This window comes from Callithrix jacchus, chromosome 13 (assembly GCF_049354715.1).
Source record: "Callithrix jacchus isolate 240 chromosome 13, calJac240_pri, whole genome shotgun sequence".
Classification (NCBI taxonomy): domain Eukaryota; kingdom Metazoa; phylum Chordata; class Mammalia; order Primates; family Cebidae; genus Callithrix; species Callithrix jacchus.
Window position 1 is genome coordinate 69,882,032 of NC_133514.1, and position 19,519 is coordinate 69,901,550.

Below are 19,519 nucleotides of genomic sequence, written 5' to 3' on the forward strand. Positions count from 1 at the left end.
TGTTTAATCCTCACAACACCGCTGTGCTATAGGTAAAATGCTGATTCCCATTTACAGATGAGGAAACACTCAAAGGCTGGGTCACATAGTTGGAAGCAGCAGCGTAGGACTCCAGGCCCAGGCGATCAGCTCCAGCACCTGTATTCTGAATCCCTGGGCCACACTGCTGCTGGGGAGTCACACAGCATAGAATCAATACACACGTGCATGAGTAGACGAACAGTTTTGTTTAAGTTAGGATTTGGCATCTTGATATTCTGAACTGGGTTGTCAAAAGAGAATTTTGGTAAGAGGAGGAAGGAGCTTGTGTTGGTGGGGAGTGGTTTGCAGAGAGGAGGTAGGAGGGACAAGCATGGTGGCCACAGCAGGGGTCCAGAGAAGAAAGGTGTAAAGGATAAAGTCCAGTGGTCCAGAGGAGAGAGGGTAGATGAGTGAGTGTAGAGAATGAGAGTGTGGCTGAGCGCAGTAGCTCATGCCTGTAATCTGCACTTAGGGAGGCTGAGGTGAGAGGATTGCTTGAGCCCAGCCGTTCAAGACCAGTCTGGAAAATATAGTGAGACATCATCCCTACAAAAAATTTTAAAATTATCTATACATGATGCCACCTATAGTCCCAGCTACTGGTGGGGCAGGTGGTCGGGGAGCTGAGGTTCCTGGGAGCTGAACCTAGGAGATCCGGGCTGCAGTGAGCCATGATGGTGCCACTGCATTCCAGCCTGGGTGACAGAGCGAGACCCTGTCTCTGAAAAACAAACAAATAGGAATGAGAGTGAGAGGGGATGGGGGGCATGGATGCAAGAGACCCTCAGGGGGTAGGAATGACCTTGATGAGCCTGTGTGTGAGCAAATGCACATGCACCATGATGCACCTGCACACACATGTGTCTGTGTGTCCAGGATGGATTGAGGCAAAGCAAGGAGTCAGGAAAATCATGGGGATTCTGTACTGACCACCTGAGCACTTATAGGAGGGGGAAATGTTCAGGAGAGCAGGAAGGTGACAAGGTTACTTTGGGACCTTCTGAGAGTATGCTGTCTGTGAGGCGGGGGTGTGCACTGGGCAGGTAAACACAGGCAGAGAGAAAAACAGAATGGAGTCAGCTGCACTGATTTGTTCTAAAGTCAAGGAACATGAGGTTCCCTGGGAAGAGTGGTCAAAATAGAAAGAGGAGGCATCTGCGGAGGAAGCTTGGGGACACAGAGAGGACAAGGACGGTAGAGCTGGATGGTACTGTGGGATCGAGAGCTGAGAGAGTGGCCAAGATCCCAGAAGCAGGGTGGATGGGAACAGGAAAGGGGGCTACCTTTTCAGTTTTCCTCCCTAAGCTCCTGTTTCTGCCAGACTGATTTCTTACTCGCCTTTTAAAATTGTTTTTACCTGCAGTTCATCTCACTGTCCCAGCCTGGTTTGCTGCGTGCGTATCTAAGGCCTGTATTTACCGTCACCTCCTCCAGGAAACCTTCCCAACCCACTGGCTGCTGGGCCTCGCACTCTGTTCAAATTCCCCACCCTACTGTCATGTTTCTCCCAAGATTCCAAGCACCTGGGGGCAGCGCCTTTGCCTTCCTTACAGCCCCACAGTGCCTGGACACATGGTGCTGATTAATTGGTTGCTTGTAACCCACAGCAGAGTGTAATATTTTACTTGTATAGTTTGGAATTTTAAAAATATTCTTTCTCTACTCACCAGAAGCTCCTCTGCCCTTTTTAGCTCAGTCACAGCTTTGTGAATGCTTCCCATGGCATATTCTTCCCTGTTGGGCTAGCATTTTGCTACTCTTCACAGGCAGCCCGAGAGTGAAGTTTCACCTTCTGTTCAGTTTCCTTTTTTCATTTCCCCACTGGTCTCTATCACAGTAAGCCTCCCACCCCATCTTGTCCCCAAGCTATGACAACCCCCATCCAAAACCCCTGGCGCAGTCCTCCCGGCATGCCATATTTGCCTGGCTGTTTAACTCTTTGTAGGTATTCATCGATCTGATGGGATTAGGTGGGCAGAGCCTGCTCCATGCCCCTTTTCTAGGGACAAAATCAGTGCCTAAAGTACCATTTCAACCAGCCTTCTAGGAAACTCTAATGGCAGGTATCAGATCAGCTCACCATTTCACTTTGAGTTCCTTCAAGGCTGATAGGTTCCATTTAGAGCCAAAAGGAATCCTCACTCATGGACACATGCATATGTGTGCATATGTGTGTATATGTATATCTATATGATGAGGACCAGTAATAATTATACTGACAATGGCATTGATGACAATGACCACCATTTTCTGATCACTTACCACATGCTGGGCACTATGCAAAGTGCTCTATAGATGTTGCTCTATTTATTCCCTCCTTCCTTGCCTGACACTTTCCCACGTCCTGTGGAATATTGGGCTTAAGTCACTGCAATGCAGGGTAGGTTTTTTGGCTTTCTTTGTGGAGAAGTGACAGAGTAGACCCAGGAACTCTTTGTAATCGATGCAGGAGCTTTGGAGGGAATCCACAGCAGTGGAAGTGAATGTCCTAATCCTAACTCATCACTATGTCTCATCATCTCTCCTCAGGGAGAGTGACCACGGCTCTGGATGTAAGATGTCAACTTGGGGAAGCCATGACCCTTGTCCTCTCCCAGCAATCGGTGCCTCTTGGGCATGTCCTGTGATCATATTCCACTAAGTTGGCAATGGTTGATGGGATTCTAATTAATTAATTAAAAAGAAAACACAAATGTTTAGGAGGGAAAAATTTCCTGAGAAAGAATAAACCAGCTTCTCAATTCGGATTTTCAGTCCTGCTTAGGACTATTACCATTCAGTAGGAAAGCGGCAGGAAGCTGACAGTGTTGATGTTGAAAAATACAAACCAAAGCATTAACTAATCCCTATTTCCCTAAGTCATTCAAAAAAACAGTTAAGGAAGTAAAAAAGGGAACTTCACAGAAATATGTTGGATTCAGTGACAGGCAGAGATTACATTTGGCGTTTGAGGTCAGTTAAGTAGTGTGAAACACTGAAAGACTGCAGAGGTTGCGATCCCAAGAGAAGTTAAAAATAAAACCTTTTAGAACATGTTCCATCCTATGTTTTGTAATGCTGTCCCATTTTGAAAAGGCATAAGAATGCACTAAATGAACACACTAGAAGGAAATGTAATTTGAAAAGTACAACCTGCGGGGAGGGGAGGAAGGAGGAAGGTGTGAGAAGCCAGATGGCGGTGGGTGGGAGGGGCGTGTGCCGGCATGAGCAGGGGGGCAAGGGAAATGGAAGCAGGAGGCAGGGAGGTTCTGTCTTGGGTTGAAGGATGGTGTGTTAGTGAGTTCAGGCTGCCATAACAAAATAGCACAGACTGGGTGGCTTTAACAGCAGAAATTTATTTCTCACGGTTCCTGAGGCTGAGATGTCCAAGATCAAGGAGCCGGAGATACAGATTCTGGAGGGGCTCTCTTCCTGGCTTGCAGACAGCCACCTTCTTGCTGTGTGCTCACACAGCCTCTTCTTTGTGTGACAGCAGAGAGAGGCTGAGCTATCTGGTGTCTCTTCTTATAGGAACACTAGTAGTATTGAATCAGGGCCCTACCCTTACAAACTCTTAATTACTTTTAATTATGTCTCCAAAGACCCTATCTCTAAATACAGCCACCGTGGGGGTAGGGCTTCAGCATATAAAATTTGGGTTGTTCGACACATGGTTGTAGGCTATAGGAAGGGGCCAATGGAGAGGGGAAAGACAAGACACTAGGAGGGACAACAAGAAAGAAAGAGGATTCGTGAAGCCGTGGTGGAGACTTGGTGTCAGGAGTAGAGGGAGTGGTCCTCTCACTACATCAGGAAGCAAAATTATCTGATAAGTGGGGATGAGTTTGGAATTTGGGAAGAGTAAAGAGATCTAGAACAGCCTCGTGAGGGATGAAATAAGAAGTCAGCTGGGCACTGCCAGGCCACATCAAGGGACCCACTAAGGTGAGCTAATGTGAGTGTCACCCAGAGATCAGCTTACATGTCACCTCTTTATGGAGGTCACACCTGCTTTAATTTTTTTGCATAGCACTTAATCCTATCTAATTTGGTTCTCATCCCCACTCCGCCTAGAAAGTATACTCTGTGAGATCTTGGATTTTTTGCCTTGTTTATGCCTGTATTTCTAAGGCCTAAGGTAGTGCCTAACATAGACGAAGTCATGCAAATACTGGATGAATGGATGGATGCTGTAATGGCAGCAGGAAGAATTATGTGACAATCCACCAGTGCCACTCAGGACCCTAGGATCAAAAGTGAGGAAGAAGGAAGGTTATCTAGGACCGACTGTTGGCAAGACAGAAAGGACAGAGAGGTCTAGGTGATGAAAGAATTAAGGATGATGGCCAGGTGTGGTGGATCATGCCTGACCAACATGGAGAAACCCTGTCTCTACTAAAAATTATAAAATTAGCCAGGCATGGTGGCGCATGCCTGTAATCCCAACTACTCAGGAGGCTGAGGCAGGAGAATCACTTGAACCTGGGAGGTGCTGGATTGCGCCACTGCACTCCAGCCTGGGCAACAAGAATGAAACTCTCACCTCAAAAAAAAAAAAAGAATTAAGAAGGGTAGTAAGCATGCTATGGAAACAGGCATCCACTGAACCCAAGCTGAGTAAGGAGGGAGGGGTGACAAGGAAGACAGGCAGTGGGGTGAGTAAAGAGGAAGCAGGGGCCAGGTGTAGTGGCTCACACTTTAATCCTGGCACTTCAGGAAGCTGAGGTGAGCAGATCACCTGAGGTCCGAAGTTCCAGACCAGCCTGGCCAAATGGTGAAGGCCCCTCTCTACTAAAAATACAAAAATTAGCTGGATGTGGTGGTAGATGCCTGTAATCCCAGATGCTGCGTAGGCTGAGGCAGGAGAATCACTTGAACCCAGGAGGTGGAGGTTGCAGTGAGCTGAGATTGCACCATTGCACTCCAGCCTGGCAACAGAGTAAGACTGTCTCAAAAGAATTAAAAAAAGAGAGAGAGAGAGAGAGAGAGAGAGAGAGAGAGAGGTAGCAGAGAAGGGACTGCAAATGGCCTCAAGGTTGAAAAGCAGGCTTAGTGAGAAGTTGAAGAATAATATACTCTGGTCAACAGAATGCCAGGAGTGAAAGATTGCTGAGCTGCAGAGATGCCGAGTGATGCAAATGGCCAACCTGTGTCTGTGGCAGTGGGTTGCCCACATGAAGCAGAAGTGAGAGTACTGAAGTTCAGCCCATCAAGGCACTGCAAAATAGGGCAGCCTTCCCTAATGTGTGTGTTCCAAGAATAGTAATTCTGAGAGTTAAATGGTACTGACAGAATAAAGGGCTCTGTGGTCAAATAACTTCAGAAAATGCAAGTTAGAAAATGGATTCCCCGTTTTGCAAGACTTCTACAAATCTTCAAAATATTTAACAAGGCCTCAAAAGAGGGTATCATGTTTCCCAGACTTATTTGACTAATGAATCCTTTTTTTTTTTTATTTTTCAGACATAGGGTCTCACTATTGCCTAGAGTGAGACCCCATCTCAAAAAAATAAAGTGCAGTTGTGTGATCATAGCTCACAGCAGCCTCAGAGTCCTGGGCTCAAGTGATCATCCTGCCTCAGCCTCCTGAGTAGCTAGGATTACAGGCACATAAATCCTTTTTTTTCCTCTTTGAGACAGATTTGCACTCTGTCACCTAGGCTGGAGTGCAATGGTGCAATTATAACTCACTGCCTCAAACTCCTGGACTCAAATAATCCTCCTGGCTCAGCCTCCAGAGTAGCTGGGATTACAAGCACATACCATCATGCCGCGTTATTGTTATTGTCATTATTGTAGAAATGAGGTCTTGATATGGTACCCAGGCTGGTCTCAAACTCCTGACCTTAACTGAACCTTCCACCTTGGCCTCCCAAAGTGCTGGGTTTACAGGCATGAGCTGCTGTGCCTAGCTGTGTGAATCCTTTTCAAAATTTCCCTCTAGGATCATCTCTACGGTCTACTATTCCCCTAGAACAGGGGTTTTCAAAGTGCAGTCCCTGGGACAGGGGTATCAGCATCCTTTGAGAACCTGCTAGAAATGCAAATTCTCAGGCCTCATCCTAGAACTACCTAATTGGAAACTCTGGGAGTGGAGCCAGAAATCTGTGTTTTAACAAGCTCTGCAGACAATTCTGATGTGTATTAAAGTTCAAGAACCACTGATCTAGAAAATACTTTGGGAAGGCTGATTCATATTCATAATGGAAGAGACTACTTGGTAAGGGGCTGGATAAGTCTTTCATATTAATGCTGAAGCCATATAGTAAGACTGCAGAAGTGAAATGAAGAAAAATATGAGTCCAATAGTAATGTGCAAACTAAGATTGCAATATTTAATACTAGCCTAATTAATATATCACATCAACATATTAACAAAAATGATACTGGATTGGCTATTCTTTTGGATTATTCATGCTGTTACATCCCTCTGCTAGCATGGATCAAGAGCTGACTCCTTTCAAATCTACTTTGTCAAGTTGTTAGCGGGAGCAGGAGGGAGAAAGAAAGAGAAATGAATTTGAAATGTATTTCCTTTCTCTTCTTTTCTCCATCCTTTGCCAGAAGTACCAAAAAAGTAATTATGAGGCCAAAAAGTAGACAAAGAGAGCAAAGAGTAAAAAGCAAAGAGAGAAGATAGATCATATGTAAACGATATCATCAGCTCTTGAATTACCAAACTTATCAGAAGATATAATTTTCAGGTGTTAAAAAATGTATCTGTCATGCGCCTTAGCAGAATAATTTGGAGATGTTCTTACCAGACATTTATAGTTTGCAGAAGAGCTGTCAAAAATAACTCAGCTATATGAACACTTCAACTGTACAATGAAAAAAAAGTATGACTCTAAAAGGAATCTGGGTGTATGTTTTCAAAAGTAAAATCTGAATCTTAGCCTAAAATCTAAAATGCATTTTGACTCAGAGTTTTTGTAAGAGGGAAAAAGAAAGAAGACCCCTTGAACAACTATGCATAGCTAAAATATTGAGCTTTTTAAATGATTTGAACTTCAGCTAGAAATGTTTCTAATGCATTTAGACATAAAAACATCAGAAGGGAAAGAATAGCATATGCAAAGATTTGCATAAACACAAAGGCTTAATAGGAAGAAAAAAAAAAAAAGAAATTTCTTAAGGTGGAAGTATGCAGAATTTCCATTGTGTTTCACTTACTCTACCCTGACTCACCTTGCAGCAATATACATGATTGGTCAGGTCTCTGTGACTCCACTGGTCTTGAAATCCTGTGGCTCTTTCTACTAAGGGGGAACGAGCTAGACGGGAGCAGGCCTAGATCAAAAGCTGTTTTTGCTACAGAAAACCACCTGCAATTCTTATAGAGATAGAGTGACTTACGCGACCTTTGAATGATTCACATTTCAGATATTTTGAATGTTTGAACTAAAATATTCTCAGCCACTAATAAAGGCTGAATTTGGCCAGGCATGGTGGCTCACGCCTGTAATCCCAGCACTTTGGGAGGCCAAGGCAGGTGGATCAGGAGGTCAGGAGTTAAGACCAGCCTGGCCAAAATGGTGAAACCCTGTCTCTAATAAAAATACAAAAATTAGCCGGGTGCGATGGCAGGCACCTGTAATCCCAGCTACTTGGGAGGCTGAGGCAGCAGAATCATTTGAACCTAGGCGGCGGAGGTTGCAGTGAGCCAAGATTGTGCCACTGCACTCCAGCAGGGGTGATAGAGTGAGACTCTGTCTCAAAAAAAAAGGCTGAATTCTGAAATTTTGGCCTTGTTTTGAGAGTTGTTTTTTCTACCAAACCTCATTTGTGCAGACTCATAAGGTAGGGTCCAAAGTTATTCTAGATCCTAAAACCTGCCTTCCATCCCAGACTTAGAATGGCATTTCTGATCAGGGAGAGACTGAGGAAGTTCATAATGCAGGTGAATTTCTTTGACCATTGTACGTTCCCCGGAACTCATCGGAGCAGGCCCTCAGGTGATGGACATTTACCAAATCACCTAGTTTTTTTTTTTTTTTTTTTTGAGACAAGAGTCTCGTTCTGTTGCCCATATTGGAGTGTGGTGGTGTAATATCGGCTGACTACAACCTCTGCCTCCCAGGTTCAAGTGATTCTCCTACCTCAGCCTCCCAAGCAGCTGGGATTACAGGTCTGTGCCACCATGCTTGGATAATTTTTTTTGTATTTTTAGTAGAGACAGGGTTTCGCCATGTTGACCAGACTGGTCTCAAACTCCCAACCTCAAGTGATCCGCCTGCCTCGGCCTCCCAAAGTGAAGAGGTTACAGGTGTGAGCCACTGTGCCAGGCTTTAAATCATCTAAATCTTCTTACCTCTTCATCAAATGATGATGGTGACCCAGCAGGGGAAGCAGCGCTAAACAGGAGTGGAACCAAAGCGAGTCTCTGCAGGCCATTCACCATTTCTGGAAATGGCTGTGAGGCTATGAACATCCAAGGTCCCCTGATTAAAATTTTAAAGAGCAAGACAATTAAAAAAATTGTTCACATACCTTGTCATGTACAATGGGAGCATAAGCCCCATATACTCCAACTGCTGATTTCTCTTATTGCTAAGTCAATTACAGAGGGAGTTACAGAGGGACCCACCCTTTAGCACTTAAATAGATTGCAGTCTTGTCGTTAATTTGTATCCCTGTATCCACGTGTAAATTAGAGCAGAAGTAATTACACCTCTTTGGAATTACTTTATTGTGTTTATTATGTTCCTGAGTGGGCACAGAGTAAATATTTCTTCCTCATTTGTTAAGATGAGGAAGGTCATCCTTCCCACCTTTATAGAGAACCTGAAAATATGAGAGGAGTTAAAATATGTAAAGTTCCTAGCATATGGAAAGTGCTTAATTATTAGCTATTAGTAATTACTAATCAGTATTAGTAAGAGGCAGCCACATCTAGAGACTAAGAGCAAAGACTGGAAGCTTGAATACACAGTTCAACTCCTGGCTCCGCCACTCACCATATGTGACCCTGGGCAAGTTATTTTATTTCTCTGCACCTCCATCTCCTCATCTAAAACATGGGAATGCCAGTAATATCACCCTCTTAGGTGATGGATGAGGATTCCATGAGTAATATCTTGCAAAGCCCTTGAGAAACACTCCGGCACTTAGAAGCACTGTATTGGTGTTACACACTTAATTCTTACAACAACCCCCTAAGGTGGTTTTCCTCACTCACATTGTATAGATAAGGAAACCAAGGCTTGGCGGTCACACAATTAACAGTGGGTCTCTATTTCTAACCCTCAGAAGACCAAGTCATTGCACAAGCCCACATAAAAGGGCTTCACATGGGTCTTCAGGAGCACACGACACTGTTCCATTCCCTGGCAGCCCATGACTACCTAAGACTGGGCATTATCTTTACTAGTATATCTGACTAGTTTCGGCAGCAAGTGCTCTCAACCCAGAGCCTGGTAGCATGGTAGACCCGGGCGGCTGACAGCACTTTCTTCTATTGATTTGATTAAATGCACAGGAAAGCAGGCCTCTTATGGGTCGTATCTCTGGAAAACTGGCAGTATGTGGATTGCACCAGATAACAAGGTCTGCTTTCTCCCTCCTCTCTGCCCCACAGCCCAGGAAGAAACAGGCGGCTAGGAGTTGTTCATCCTTCCAGCTGTCCCCGTTGAGCCTCGGTTATTTCGGTGAAGGAACAAAGGCAGTTTTGTTTTGTTTTTAATTTTTTTGACCGAGTTTCGCTCTGTTGCCAAGCTGGAGTGCAATGGCGCGATCCCGGCTCACTGCAACCTCCGCCTCCCGGGTCCAAGCGATTCTCCTGCCTCAGCCTCCCGAGCAGCTGTGATTACAGGCGCGCGCCACCATGCCTTGCTAATTTTTTGTATTTTAGTACAGACAGGGTTTCACCATGTTGGCCAGGATGGTCTCGATCTGCTAACCTCGTGCTCCGCCCGCCTCGGCCTCCCAAAAGGCAGCTTTTAAAAGCTGGCTGGGTTTTCTTTTTCCAGAAGAGGCAATGGTGAGAAACTAACAGCAAGACCAGAGGCCATGCCAAGTTTATTTGCGAATGTGTGTCACTGCCATCTGCTGGATGGAATGGGTATCAGACCGGGTCCCGTGTTTCTTTGCAGTGTTAATAGGCAAATTCAGTGATTCCCCTTGTGGGGGTTCAGAACCTAGTTGTGTATTTGCATCATTTCATGGCATAAGTGTCTGCAGATTTCAGAAATCCCATGACAACTGTGCACAGGAAGACCTCCATGTGAGTAATCAGAAGGCAAAACAGGACTATCTTTGAGGCAACGTCTTACTTAGCATCAATACTTCCCCAGATCAAATTTGATCTGTTCCCAAATGATCCAGCTAATTGTTTAGAAAAAGCCCATAACCAGCAGGCAAGGGCATCTGGCAGAACTTGGGTCCTCTTGTCAATGGCAAAAAGGACTTACAGGGAAGTGAAATCAACATCTGGCTTTATTCTTGTGTTCTCTGAAATTCTGTGTTCATGTATCCAACAGTTATTTATTGAGCACTTATCTGTATGTCAGGCATCGTATTAAGGAACTGAGAAAGCAAAGGTGAATAAACACAGTCTCTACTCTGAATAATATATGGATATTTTCTGAGTGCTTATTTTGTTCTAGGCATATATGTCCTGTTACATCTCATTTTATTCTCTGAACCACCCTAGGACTATTATTATCTCCTTTACAATGATCTTATATTATTATTTCATTAATAGTTCAAAAGACTGAAGCTTAGAGAGAGTAAGTAATTTAATCAAGAAAATATAGCACAGACTCCAGAGATGAAGTGGGATTTGCATACGGGGTACTGAGAGTGGATGGGAGGATCAGTACCATGGACCAATGTAGCTTTTTCTACCCCCACTCCCCACTGCCACCCAGATACATAGTAAGTCTGGGTCTTTTGTTTACACACATTTTCTGTTCTATTAGCTCCAAGTTTCCGGCAAAGTGAAAATGCTACAAAAAAAACCCCGTAAGTGATGATAGCCCTAGATGCTTTGGAAAGATTTATCAGGAAGAATATCCCTTTCTCTAGCCAGCATTCGAAATCTATCTAGTTAACATTCTCTTCAGTTCATAACTCTTCTTCTTAATAGCAGCATTGGTGTTGGCAGCAGGGGCTAAATTGTTGTCAGTTCTCATTGGATAGAAAACAAATCCCTATTTTGACAGAGTACTTGTGAGTAAACGATTTGCTCAGCAAGAGGTAGAGACCAATTCACATGTTCTGATCACAACAATTTCTCACAACAATCTCACACTGTTTTTGGTTTTTTCTTTCTCTCTTGGCTTAACAGTCAGATGCTGCTATGGTAGGGGATACAGAGGTGAGGGCGAAGGGAGGAGAGGAGGAATGGAAGCTGGTGCCAGAACAAGCAAGCCCTCTTAAATAGTATGTTCTGGACAGAAAGGACTATGGGTGTAGATGAGATGGCAGAATGGCTAACAGGGGCTAATGGCAGGGTTTTAGTCAGCCAGCTGAGTTAGAATCCCTGCTCTGCCAGTAGCCTAGTCTTTGACTTTAAACAAGGCACATAACTTTTCTAATCCTCCAGGCAAGAGGAGATACAGCTGGGGTTAGGGTAGGGGAAACACTGTTGGAAGAGTCTGAGATCTACTTAGAAGGGAAAGTTGGCTGGGCCTCGTGGCTCCCACCTGTAATCCCAGCACTTTGGAAGGCTGAGGCGGGCAGATCACTTGAGGTCAGGTGTTTGAGACCAGCCTGGTCAACATGGTGAAACCCTGACTCTGCTTAGAAAAATTAGCCAGGCATGGTGGCAGGTGCTTGTAATCCCAGCTACTCAGGAGGCGGAGACATGAGAATTGCTTGAACCTGGGAGGCAGAGGTTGCAGTGAGCCGAGATCATGCCACTGCACTCCCGCCTGGGGGACAGATCAAGACTTCATCTCAAAAAAAAAAAAAAAAAAAAAAAAAGAAGGTAGTAAAGTTTACAGAACCTAATAAAAGTTTGGGTTGGCTATAGGTGAACAAGAAAAGAGAAATGCCAAGTGGACACCGAGGTTTCAGGCATGTTACCTAGGGCGACTGTATAATAAGATGGACGCAGCATACTACTCGCCTCACAGTCTTCTTCGGAGCGCTCAGGGAGGTAGGTATTCGATGTCACCTCTGCTACTTTTTCCCTAAATCTTAGCCATGGATGTTACCAGTGCCTGGGGTTTCAGAGGCAGCTGGGATAAGGTGGGACTGATGTGGACCGAGGGACTGAGGCAGCAGGGGCCAGACTTGGGGCGGCTCCTCCAGAGAAAGCGCCCTTGGGGTTGCTTGATACTACTTATTTCTACTTCAGTTTGACACACTCTTATTTTTCCTCTTAACAATCCTATAAGGTAGGTTTGAAAGATGGCATCATTCCCATTTTTATAGAGAAAAAGGAATAGGCCAAAATGACGCTTGTTTTTCCAACTGGAGTTTGCCCTCAGGGCCATCCACATGAGAATCACCGAGAATAGTAACTTATGGAATTGCATTTGTACATCAAACCCCTACGGAGAGAGTGATATTCTAAGTGTTTTCAGTTGAGTAATTTGCATCATTGTGTCAGTTATTTGTATGTAAACGGACTTTTTAAAAGTGTCCAACCATTGATTTTATAATCATTTGACAGGTTGATAATATTTTAACACAATTAATTTGCACTATAAAAGCACAGGTTTGTTTCAGAGGTCTCAACACAGGCCTACTTTAATGAAGAATTCCAACTTAGTCAAACTTGAATAAATGGAACCACACGGTACTTCATAAAGGAAAAGTCATTTTGGATAACAGGATAAAAAGAGCAGGCAGATGCGTGCCTGATACACTGTAGGCACTCCAGACCCAACTGTTGAACAAATGGTGGGATAAAACAATGACTAGATGCTTTGGTTTCCTTTGTGAATGTAGTTACATGGGATGTGAATGAGCCTTCTCACTGCTGCTTAATCTGGCTGTTAGAAATAAAGTGAAAGATACAAAATCCACCTGGGATTCAGAATTCCCATGTCTATTCAATTAACATGCCTGAAACCTTGGGGTCCACTTGACATTTCTTTCTTCTTGTTCACCTATGGCCAATGCTTTATCAGATTCTGTAAACTTTCCCCTCTAAAGAGATCTCAAACCCCTTCCATCAGTGTTTCCCCTACCCTAACCCCAGCTAGATCTTCTCTTGACTGGATGACTGTAATAGCCCTCCAAGGGCTATGCTGCATCCACCTGGGTCCGTCTAACCACTTCTCAGAGTGTTAGCAGAGTTATCCAAACACCAATCTGATTATGTCACTGCTCCTCCTCTCCCAATCCTCTCCATCACATTGCTTGTAGGGTGAAGACCAGGTGCCTGCCCTGCAGTCAGTCTGGTCTCCCATCAGCGCCTTCTACGTCTCTCAACTCCAGCCAGGTAAGCCTTGAGTTCCTCCCCCTTTGCTAAGCTTCTCTTGGCTTGGTAAAATGCTGTCCCTTCTTCTCTTTCCCTGGAACTTAGTCTCTGTGCTCTCTCTCTTGCCCCGGCCCCTTCATCCTTTAGATCTCAGTTTGTGGCACTTCTGACCCTGGTCCAGGCCATTTTGCTCCTCTTTAAGTTAATGCTATGGGAACCTGTATTCCTTTTCCTTCAAAGCACTCATCTCTGTTGGTTGTTCAATTATTCAATGAATGTCTGCCTCTCTGTCTGGACTATAAGCACTAGGATATTGGAGGCTCTGAATGCTTTTTCTCACCATTGTGTCTCCAGCATTTAACATAGTAGATTTTACAAAGCAGGCACAAATATTTGTTCAATGAATGAATGGACCTAATGAACACAGGCTTGGTATTCTTAAAGGATAATCTCTCTGTTTTGTTTTCTGCAGTTATCTCAAAGCAAACTCATCAACAAGCAAACTCATCATTATTTACATCTAGCACGTTTTTATGAATGAAAAGCCAGAGCGAGTTGTATCTCACTTCTGCATGAATAAGCTATTAAAATAAGCATACATGCTTGCATCCAAAAATTTCATTTTTATTCCCAAGATAGTTCATTCTAAAGATGGAGCAAATAAACGCTCTGTTTGCTTGGGAAATTATAAACTGCGATCCAAAAGAAGGTTCAGAAATGCAGTTTAATAAACAACAAAATAAAAGCGTTGGTGAACTGATGGTTCACAACATCATTTGAACGACTCAAAAGCAATGCAAATGGGAAAAGCTCTTAGCTAAAAGCATCACATCAGAAGTAGGAAACTATCATTCTGATTCAGACATTAAGGGAAGAAAGCATTTGTGCAAGCAATTGTTACTCCTAAAACAGAGCTAAATGGAGGTTTAATTTAAGAAAGTTCTCAGAAAAAATACATCTGTTACTAATTACTCTTACATTTAAAAACAAATTGCTTTGGATAAATAATTTGATGCCAAAAGGTCCATAATGCATTATTCAACACAAATCGAATAGTATGCTTTCATCATCATCTAGTTGAAGTCTTACTGAAGTTACTTTCCTAGTTCTTAAGTGGTATAATTTGTACAACGATCACTGAAGCCTACCCCCCAAAATAAATATCTCACATCAGAGTAAGCTGAATGGCCAGTAAATAATTATTACTTAAGTATGAACCAAGCTATTACTGTGCACCCCTACTATGCAAGCCCCAGCAAAGTACAAACACAAAAATCTTACAGCTAGAAGAGAGACCTCTAGTGTGTGCTGGAGAACTTTATATTGTGCTCCAGGCATACTTAATACAGCAAAATCACTGCAGTCATTTTGCATACGGTGGTGGGAGATTTTTGCCAAATATATTGCACACTCAATTCATATCAAAATTTATTCCCGGCTAATGTGTGACATTTTTGCGCCTCATTAGTTACGATCTTCTTACAAACATAAGCCTAACCCAATGAAGTTTTCTCAGCGATGCAAAGTTTTAAAGTTTCATGGTCACCTTTGCAACCTAATTAGTAAACATTTAACCTACGGTCATCCTAACAACCGCTCACAATTCTTTCCATTCAGGCAGCAGCGGGACTCCTGAGTCCAACTGTTGCAGTCAGTGTGTACTTTCCTGAACATCAGCCCCTCATAGTAAGCCCAATGCCACACAAATACAAACACGAGGAATAAATCGGCACACTGCCATTATCCAGGAGACAAATGGATCCACTGCTATTTTAAATTCACCAAGTAGGCTATTAGTTGCCACAGATTCCCATAAATGTAGGTGAATTCCTTGATGTAGAATCAGATTTAATGAATCATTCTCCGGCATCAGCCTCAGCCTTTTAAAATCCTTTATTTTCTCCTTTTCCACATTAAAAACACATTTGAGATACACACAGAAAATGTTTCTTTAAAAAAACGCACACATACACACAAAACAGGAGGTCTCTTAAGGAGTCTACTGCTGAGAAGGTAAAAGCATTTTGCTCATTTTTAATTTGCTAAAACAATCCAAGCATGCTTGGTACCCAGAGGGTATTCTCAAATAAACTTGTATCTCTAGCTGCCAGCTTAGTTGATTGAAAACAGAAGGCAAACGTTTCTTAAAGAATATGTTAAACTGTTATGTCTCCCAGTACCACCCAGGATACACACACACACACACACACACACACACACACACACACACACAGCATAGTCAAGGATTTGCTTGAAATCGGCCAGTTCTATGATCTAAGAGGTAATGCTTTTGTACCAAATTACTCCTGCCTACTGCGGTGCACCTTTTAGCGAAGAAGCCAGTGCCACTGGGATCCCGGACAGTTCTCGCGTGCCGTTCTCCACGTACAAAGCCAACGGCCCCATTTGGAACTTTGCTAACTTAGTTGGCTTCCGCCCAGCAGGTCCCCGAAGCACAGTTACTGTGAAAAACGTTTTGATACCAGAAAATCATTTCCACGACAGTGCAAGTGTTCGAAAGCACAAAGGCAGACACTGTCTACCCGCGACAGTTCGCAAGTTGCGGTGGCGGCGCGGCTGTGCGGAGCGCGCGAGCAGGTAAGGGATTCCTGCACCACAGGTCTGCTTTCCTCTTCCTGGATGTTTTGGGGCTCGACCTCACTTTAAACGCGAATTCACCGTGACGCCCCCCCTCCCACCCCGCCCAGTTCTTTTTCCGGGAGGCGCGGACTCTGTTTTCCAGCCAGGTCCCTCTTGGGGGCAGGAGAGGAAGCACACTTCACATTTCAATAAAGAGGGGCGGTGGGAGTGCGTGGGTGGTGGGGGCGGCGAAAGTGGTGGGGGGTGGCGGGAGTTGTGGGGAGCAGAGGAGGAAAGAGGTCAGAAAGGATCCAAACTGCATCCCTCCCGCCCACCTCTGCGCCCCGAGCGCTGGTTCAGACGGCGGAGACAAGAGGCGGCCGGGAAACTCGGTCCCTTTAAGGGAACCTAGGCCGCCAGGAGGGGAGGGAAGGATGCGGCCTCCGGACTCCGCGCTGCCGGCCTCGCGGAGAAGAGGCGAGCGCAGCAAAGCCACAGCCATTACCTGCAGCGCTCGCATCCTGCTGCGGTCCCAGCGCCGCCCCCACCCCGTCCCCGCCTCCCAGGGAGACTTCTAATCCAGAGCATTTGCCGTGCCCTCTATCCGGGGAGGAGGTGGGGAGGAAGAGGAATGAGAGCTTTTTAAAAATAAATGAAACGTTTGCATCCAAAAGAGGGAAGGGGGCTGGAGATGGGAGGGAGTGGGAGGGGGCTTTAAAGGCTCCCGGGTGGGAGGAGGCGGCGAATCTGGATCAGCCCGGTCGGAGACGAACAGCGCCGGGCGCCGGCCGCGGCTCACAAAGGGGAGCGGCGCGGTCCGGCCCGGGCAAAAGGGGAAGAAAAAACCGCCCCGGGCCCCAATCCGCTTGGCAGTCACAATGGCGTCTTTCACGGGGCGTCCGGGGGCGCCGCCGAGCTGCCTGCGAGAAGGGGGCGGCGGGCTCCCTACCCCGGCAGGCACGCAGCCCCGGGCGCCACCGCCCCCCGCGGGGCCCGCAGGGATGTTCGCTTGGCTCGGGGCGCCCCGGCGGCGGCGGCGGCCGGGAACCCGCGGCGCTGGGCGCTCTTGGCGGGGCCGCTTCGCGGGCGCAGAGCTCTGTGCCGGGGAAGAAAGGGACGCGCGGGGCTCGGGGGAGGAGGGAGGGGCTCGGGGAGGGCGGGGGTGAGCCGCGGCGGAGCGGTCGCGGGGGAGGCTGGCGCGCGGAGCGGCGGGCGGGCGGCGCTGGCACGGGCTCCCACAGCCGCGGCGGCTCCTCTCCAAGATCCGGAACCCGACCCAGAGATCCGGAAACCCGGCCCCGGCTCGCGGGCTCCCGGCCCCCGGTAGCGGCCCCGGCCGGCCGCACCCGCTCCGCCCCGCTCGCGCCCGCTCCCACTGGAGGAAGAAAGCCGAGAACCGGCAGCTGCAGCCCGGGAGGAGGCGGCGGCCCCTGCTCCGCCGCGGGTCCGAACAGATCCCGAGCCGCCCGCCACGGCGGGCGGCGTGTGTGCGAGTGTGCCGCGCTCTCGCCCCATGCCTGGCACATGCGTAAAAGCGAGTTGCGCCCAAAGTCCCAGCCATACCCTCCTTAGCAAATAATAACAAACCCAAACCGTCAGATCTTACCTGAAACATTGAAGCACAAAGTCTCTCTCCAAGTCCCCTTTTCCTTTTCCTCTCCCCCCTTTTCCGATTTCTCTCCCAGCGATCTGCTCGGCTCGCCACACCAGAGAGAAATGCAATAGCTTGGCTAAGGTAGACAGAACAAAATACAGAGAAGAGTTGCTCCAGGGCTTTGAAACCCCTCAAGGCAAGGATCAGGATACAATTAGCTCATGCCTCTACCTCTAGTCTAAATCAATCTCCAAAATAAAACTTAAAATTAACTGATCACAGGGCAGACAATTGATCTCCTTCAAAAATAAAGCTCTACATATACGTATAGAGAAATATACATATAGGAAATTTTTTTCCAGATTTTTTTTTTTTGGTGGAAAAACAGTCTCATTCCAGCCTCCAACTTGCTTTTCACCCTCCTCTTGCACAGAAAAGCTGATTTTAATCGTTGTGATTAGTTTTGATGTAACGTTTCCGCGGGCGATTTCTGCAAATGGATGGAGTGTTTCTTTGCCAAAAGAGGGAAAAGCAGCAGATGATGATAATTATAAGGATTGTTGGTTGTTTCTTTTTATTTGTGTCTAGGGCTCTCGCTTCACTTTCTCAAGTTGACCTGACATTGCTGTTACACTAAGGTCGCACAACTTGTTGATGAGGATCATCGCCCTGTCTGATGAAAGGATAGGTGATAATTTGGCAATAGATCAGCACATTTTTGGTTCCTTTGGCGACATAACGTCCCAAATGACGTGGATAAAAATAAGCACATGCAGTCTGCTTTGCCCCAATCAAGTCTGAATCAGCGCCTGAGGGTGATACATAAACTCATTTCAAATGTTCAACCATGCAGAATTGTAAAAAGATTGAAGGAGTGACACCGCATTTTTTTTTAATGGCAAAATTAAAAGAAAACAAAACCCACATTAGGTGTAGCCAAGGACCTACCATTCAGATTCATTTGATCAACCTTCTGAACACACCTCACCTCCTCCCTTCTCTTTGCTTGCCTCCTGGTATCTTTTGTAGGGGGGTTTGTATAATTCCATTATTTGACGGAAGTGCTCAACAGCTAGAAAAGCTAACATAAACACATTTCTCCAGATTACTACTCTGGTTCTGACCTCCCCCACTCCTCATCACTTCTTCCTCTCTGGGTCTTTGTTCAAGAAGATTGTGCCTGGGCCAGTCGTTATCTTAGTTCTTTTCAGTTAGCTCACCTCCCATTAGTATTATATCCTTGTAGGATACTTTTTGACATGGTATGTTTTTGAGCACTTCACAGTTCGTTAATTCAAAGACTTTGCTGACATTTCTTATGAAAAAGATCAGGTTATATGGCCAAGGATACTAAAAAAAAGAAAACATCCTAAATAGAACCAGACATGTCCTGCAAATACCTGCAACTGGCAGCATTTCACAGGAAGTATTTTTTGACCATCATTTTTCCTTTAAGGTAAGCAACTGCTGCAATACCAACAGGAAAGGGAAGGGCCAAGCTTTAAAAAAATAAGTAGAATCAATCAGATTAGTGCCATAATACACAAAAGATTAACATCATAATGAGAACCAGGGGTGTTGGCAGATTCTTTTTTAATGTAACAAGTTTATGTTACGTGAGTATCTTTGCACATTCTTTTTCTCTCTCCCCCACACAAGGTTGATACAGTCTCTGATCTGCAATGAAAAATTTTAAATGTCCACAGTCCCTAAATTCAATGGAATAAAAACTTTGTTTTTGCCCCTAAATGGCACTAAATGTTAATACAGGAGAATGTGAGAAGAAAAGAGACTATGAAAGAAATATCTCCAATTACTGATATGATGACTGAATACATTAATGGTGTGGCCTAAAGTGACTTTTAATTAAAAACAAACAAACAAGCAAAAAAAACAACCAAGTGTCACATAGAGAACCATGCATCATTGTTCTAGAATTATAGAACTGGAAAGATTCAGATTTAGAACTAGAT

At 45.3% G+C, this 19,519-nt stretch overlaps 2 protein-coding genes across 6 annotated transcripts in view; one reads left to right on the forward strand and one right to left on the reverse strand.

Moving 5' to 3' along the window:
- KCTD1 (potassium channel tetramerization domain containing 1) overlaps nucleotides 1–17,672 on the reverse strand; it is a 214,797-nt gene extending 197,125 nt beyond the window's left edge. Inside the window, exon 1 of the mRNA XM_035270785.3 lies at nucleotides 17,559–17,672. Within this exon, the coding sequence (XP_035126676.1) occupies nucleotides 17,559–17,567 (9 nt within the window). The 5' untranslated portion in view covers nucleotides 17,568–17,672. The remainder of the gene's footprint in view (nucleotides 1–17,558) is intronic.
- LOC144579034 (uncharacterized) overlaps nucleotides 15,636–19,519 on the forward strand; it is a 38,331-nt gene continuing 34,447 nt past the window's right edge. For all 5 annotated transcript variants that reach the window (XR_013525822.1, XR_013525823.1, XR_013525824.1 and 2 more), the window contains exon 1: nucleotides 15,636–15,970. Coding sequence is in view for 2 of the 5 variants with exons in the window: in XM_078347927.1 (XP_078204053.1) it covers nucleotides 15,657–15,970 (314 nt within the window). In the remaining 3 variants the exon portion in view is untranslated. The remainder of the gene's footprint in view (nucleotides 15,971–19,519) is intronic.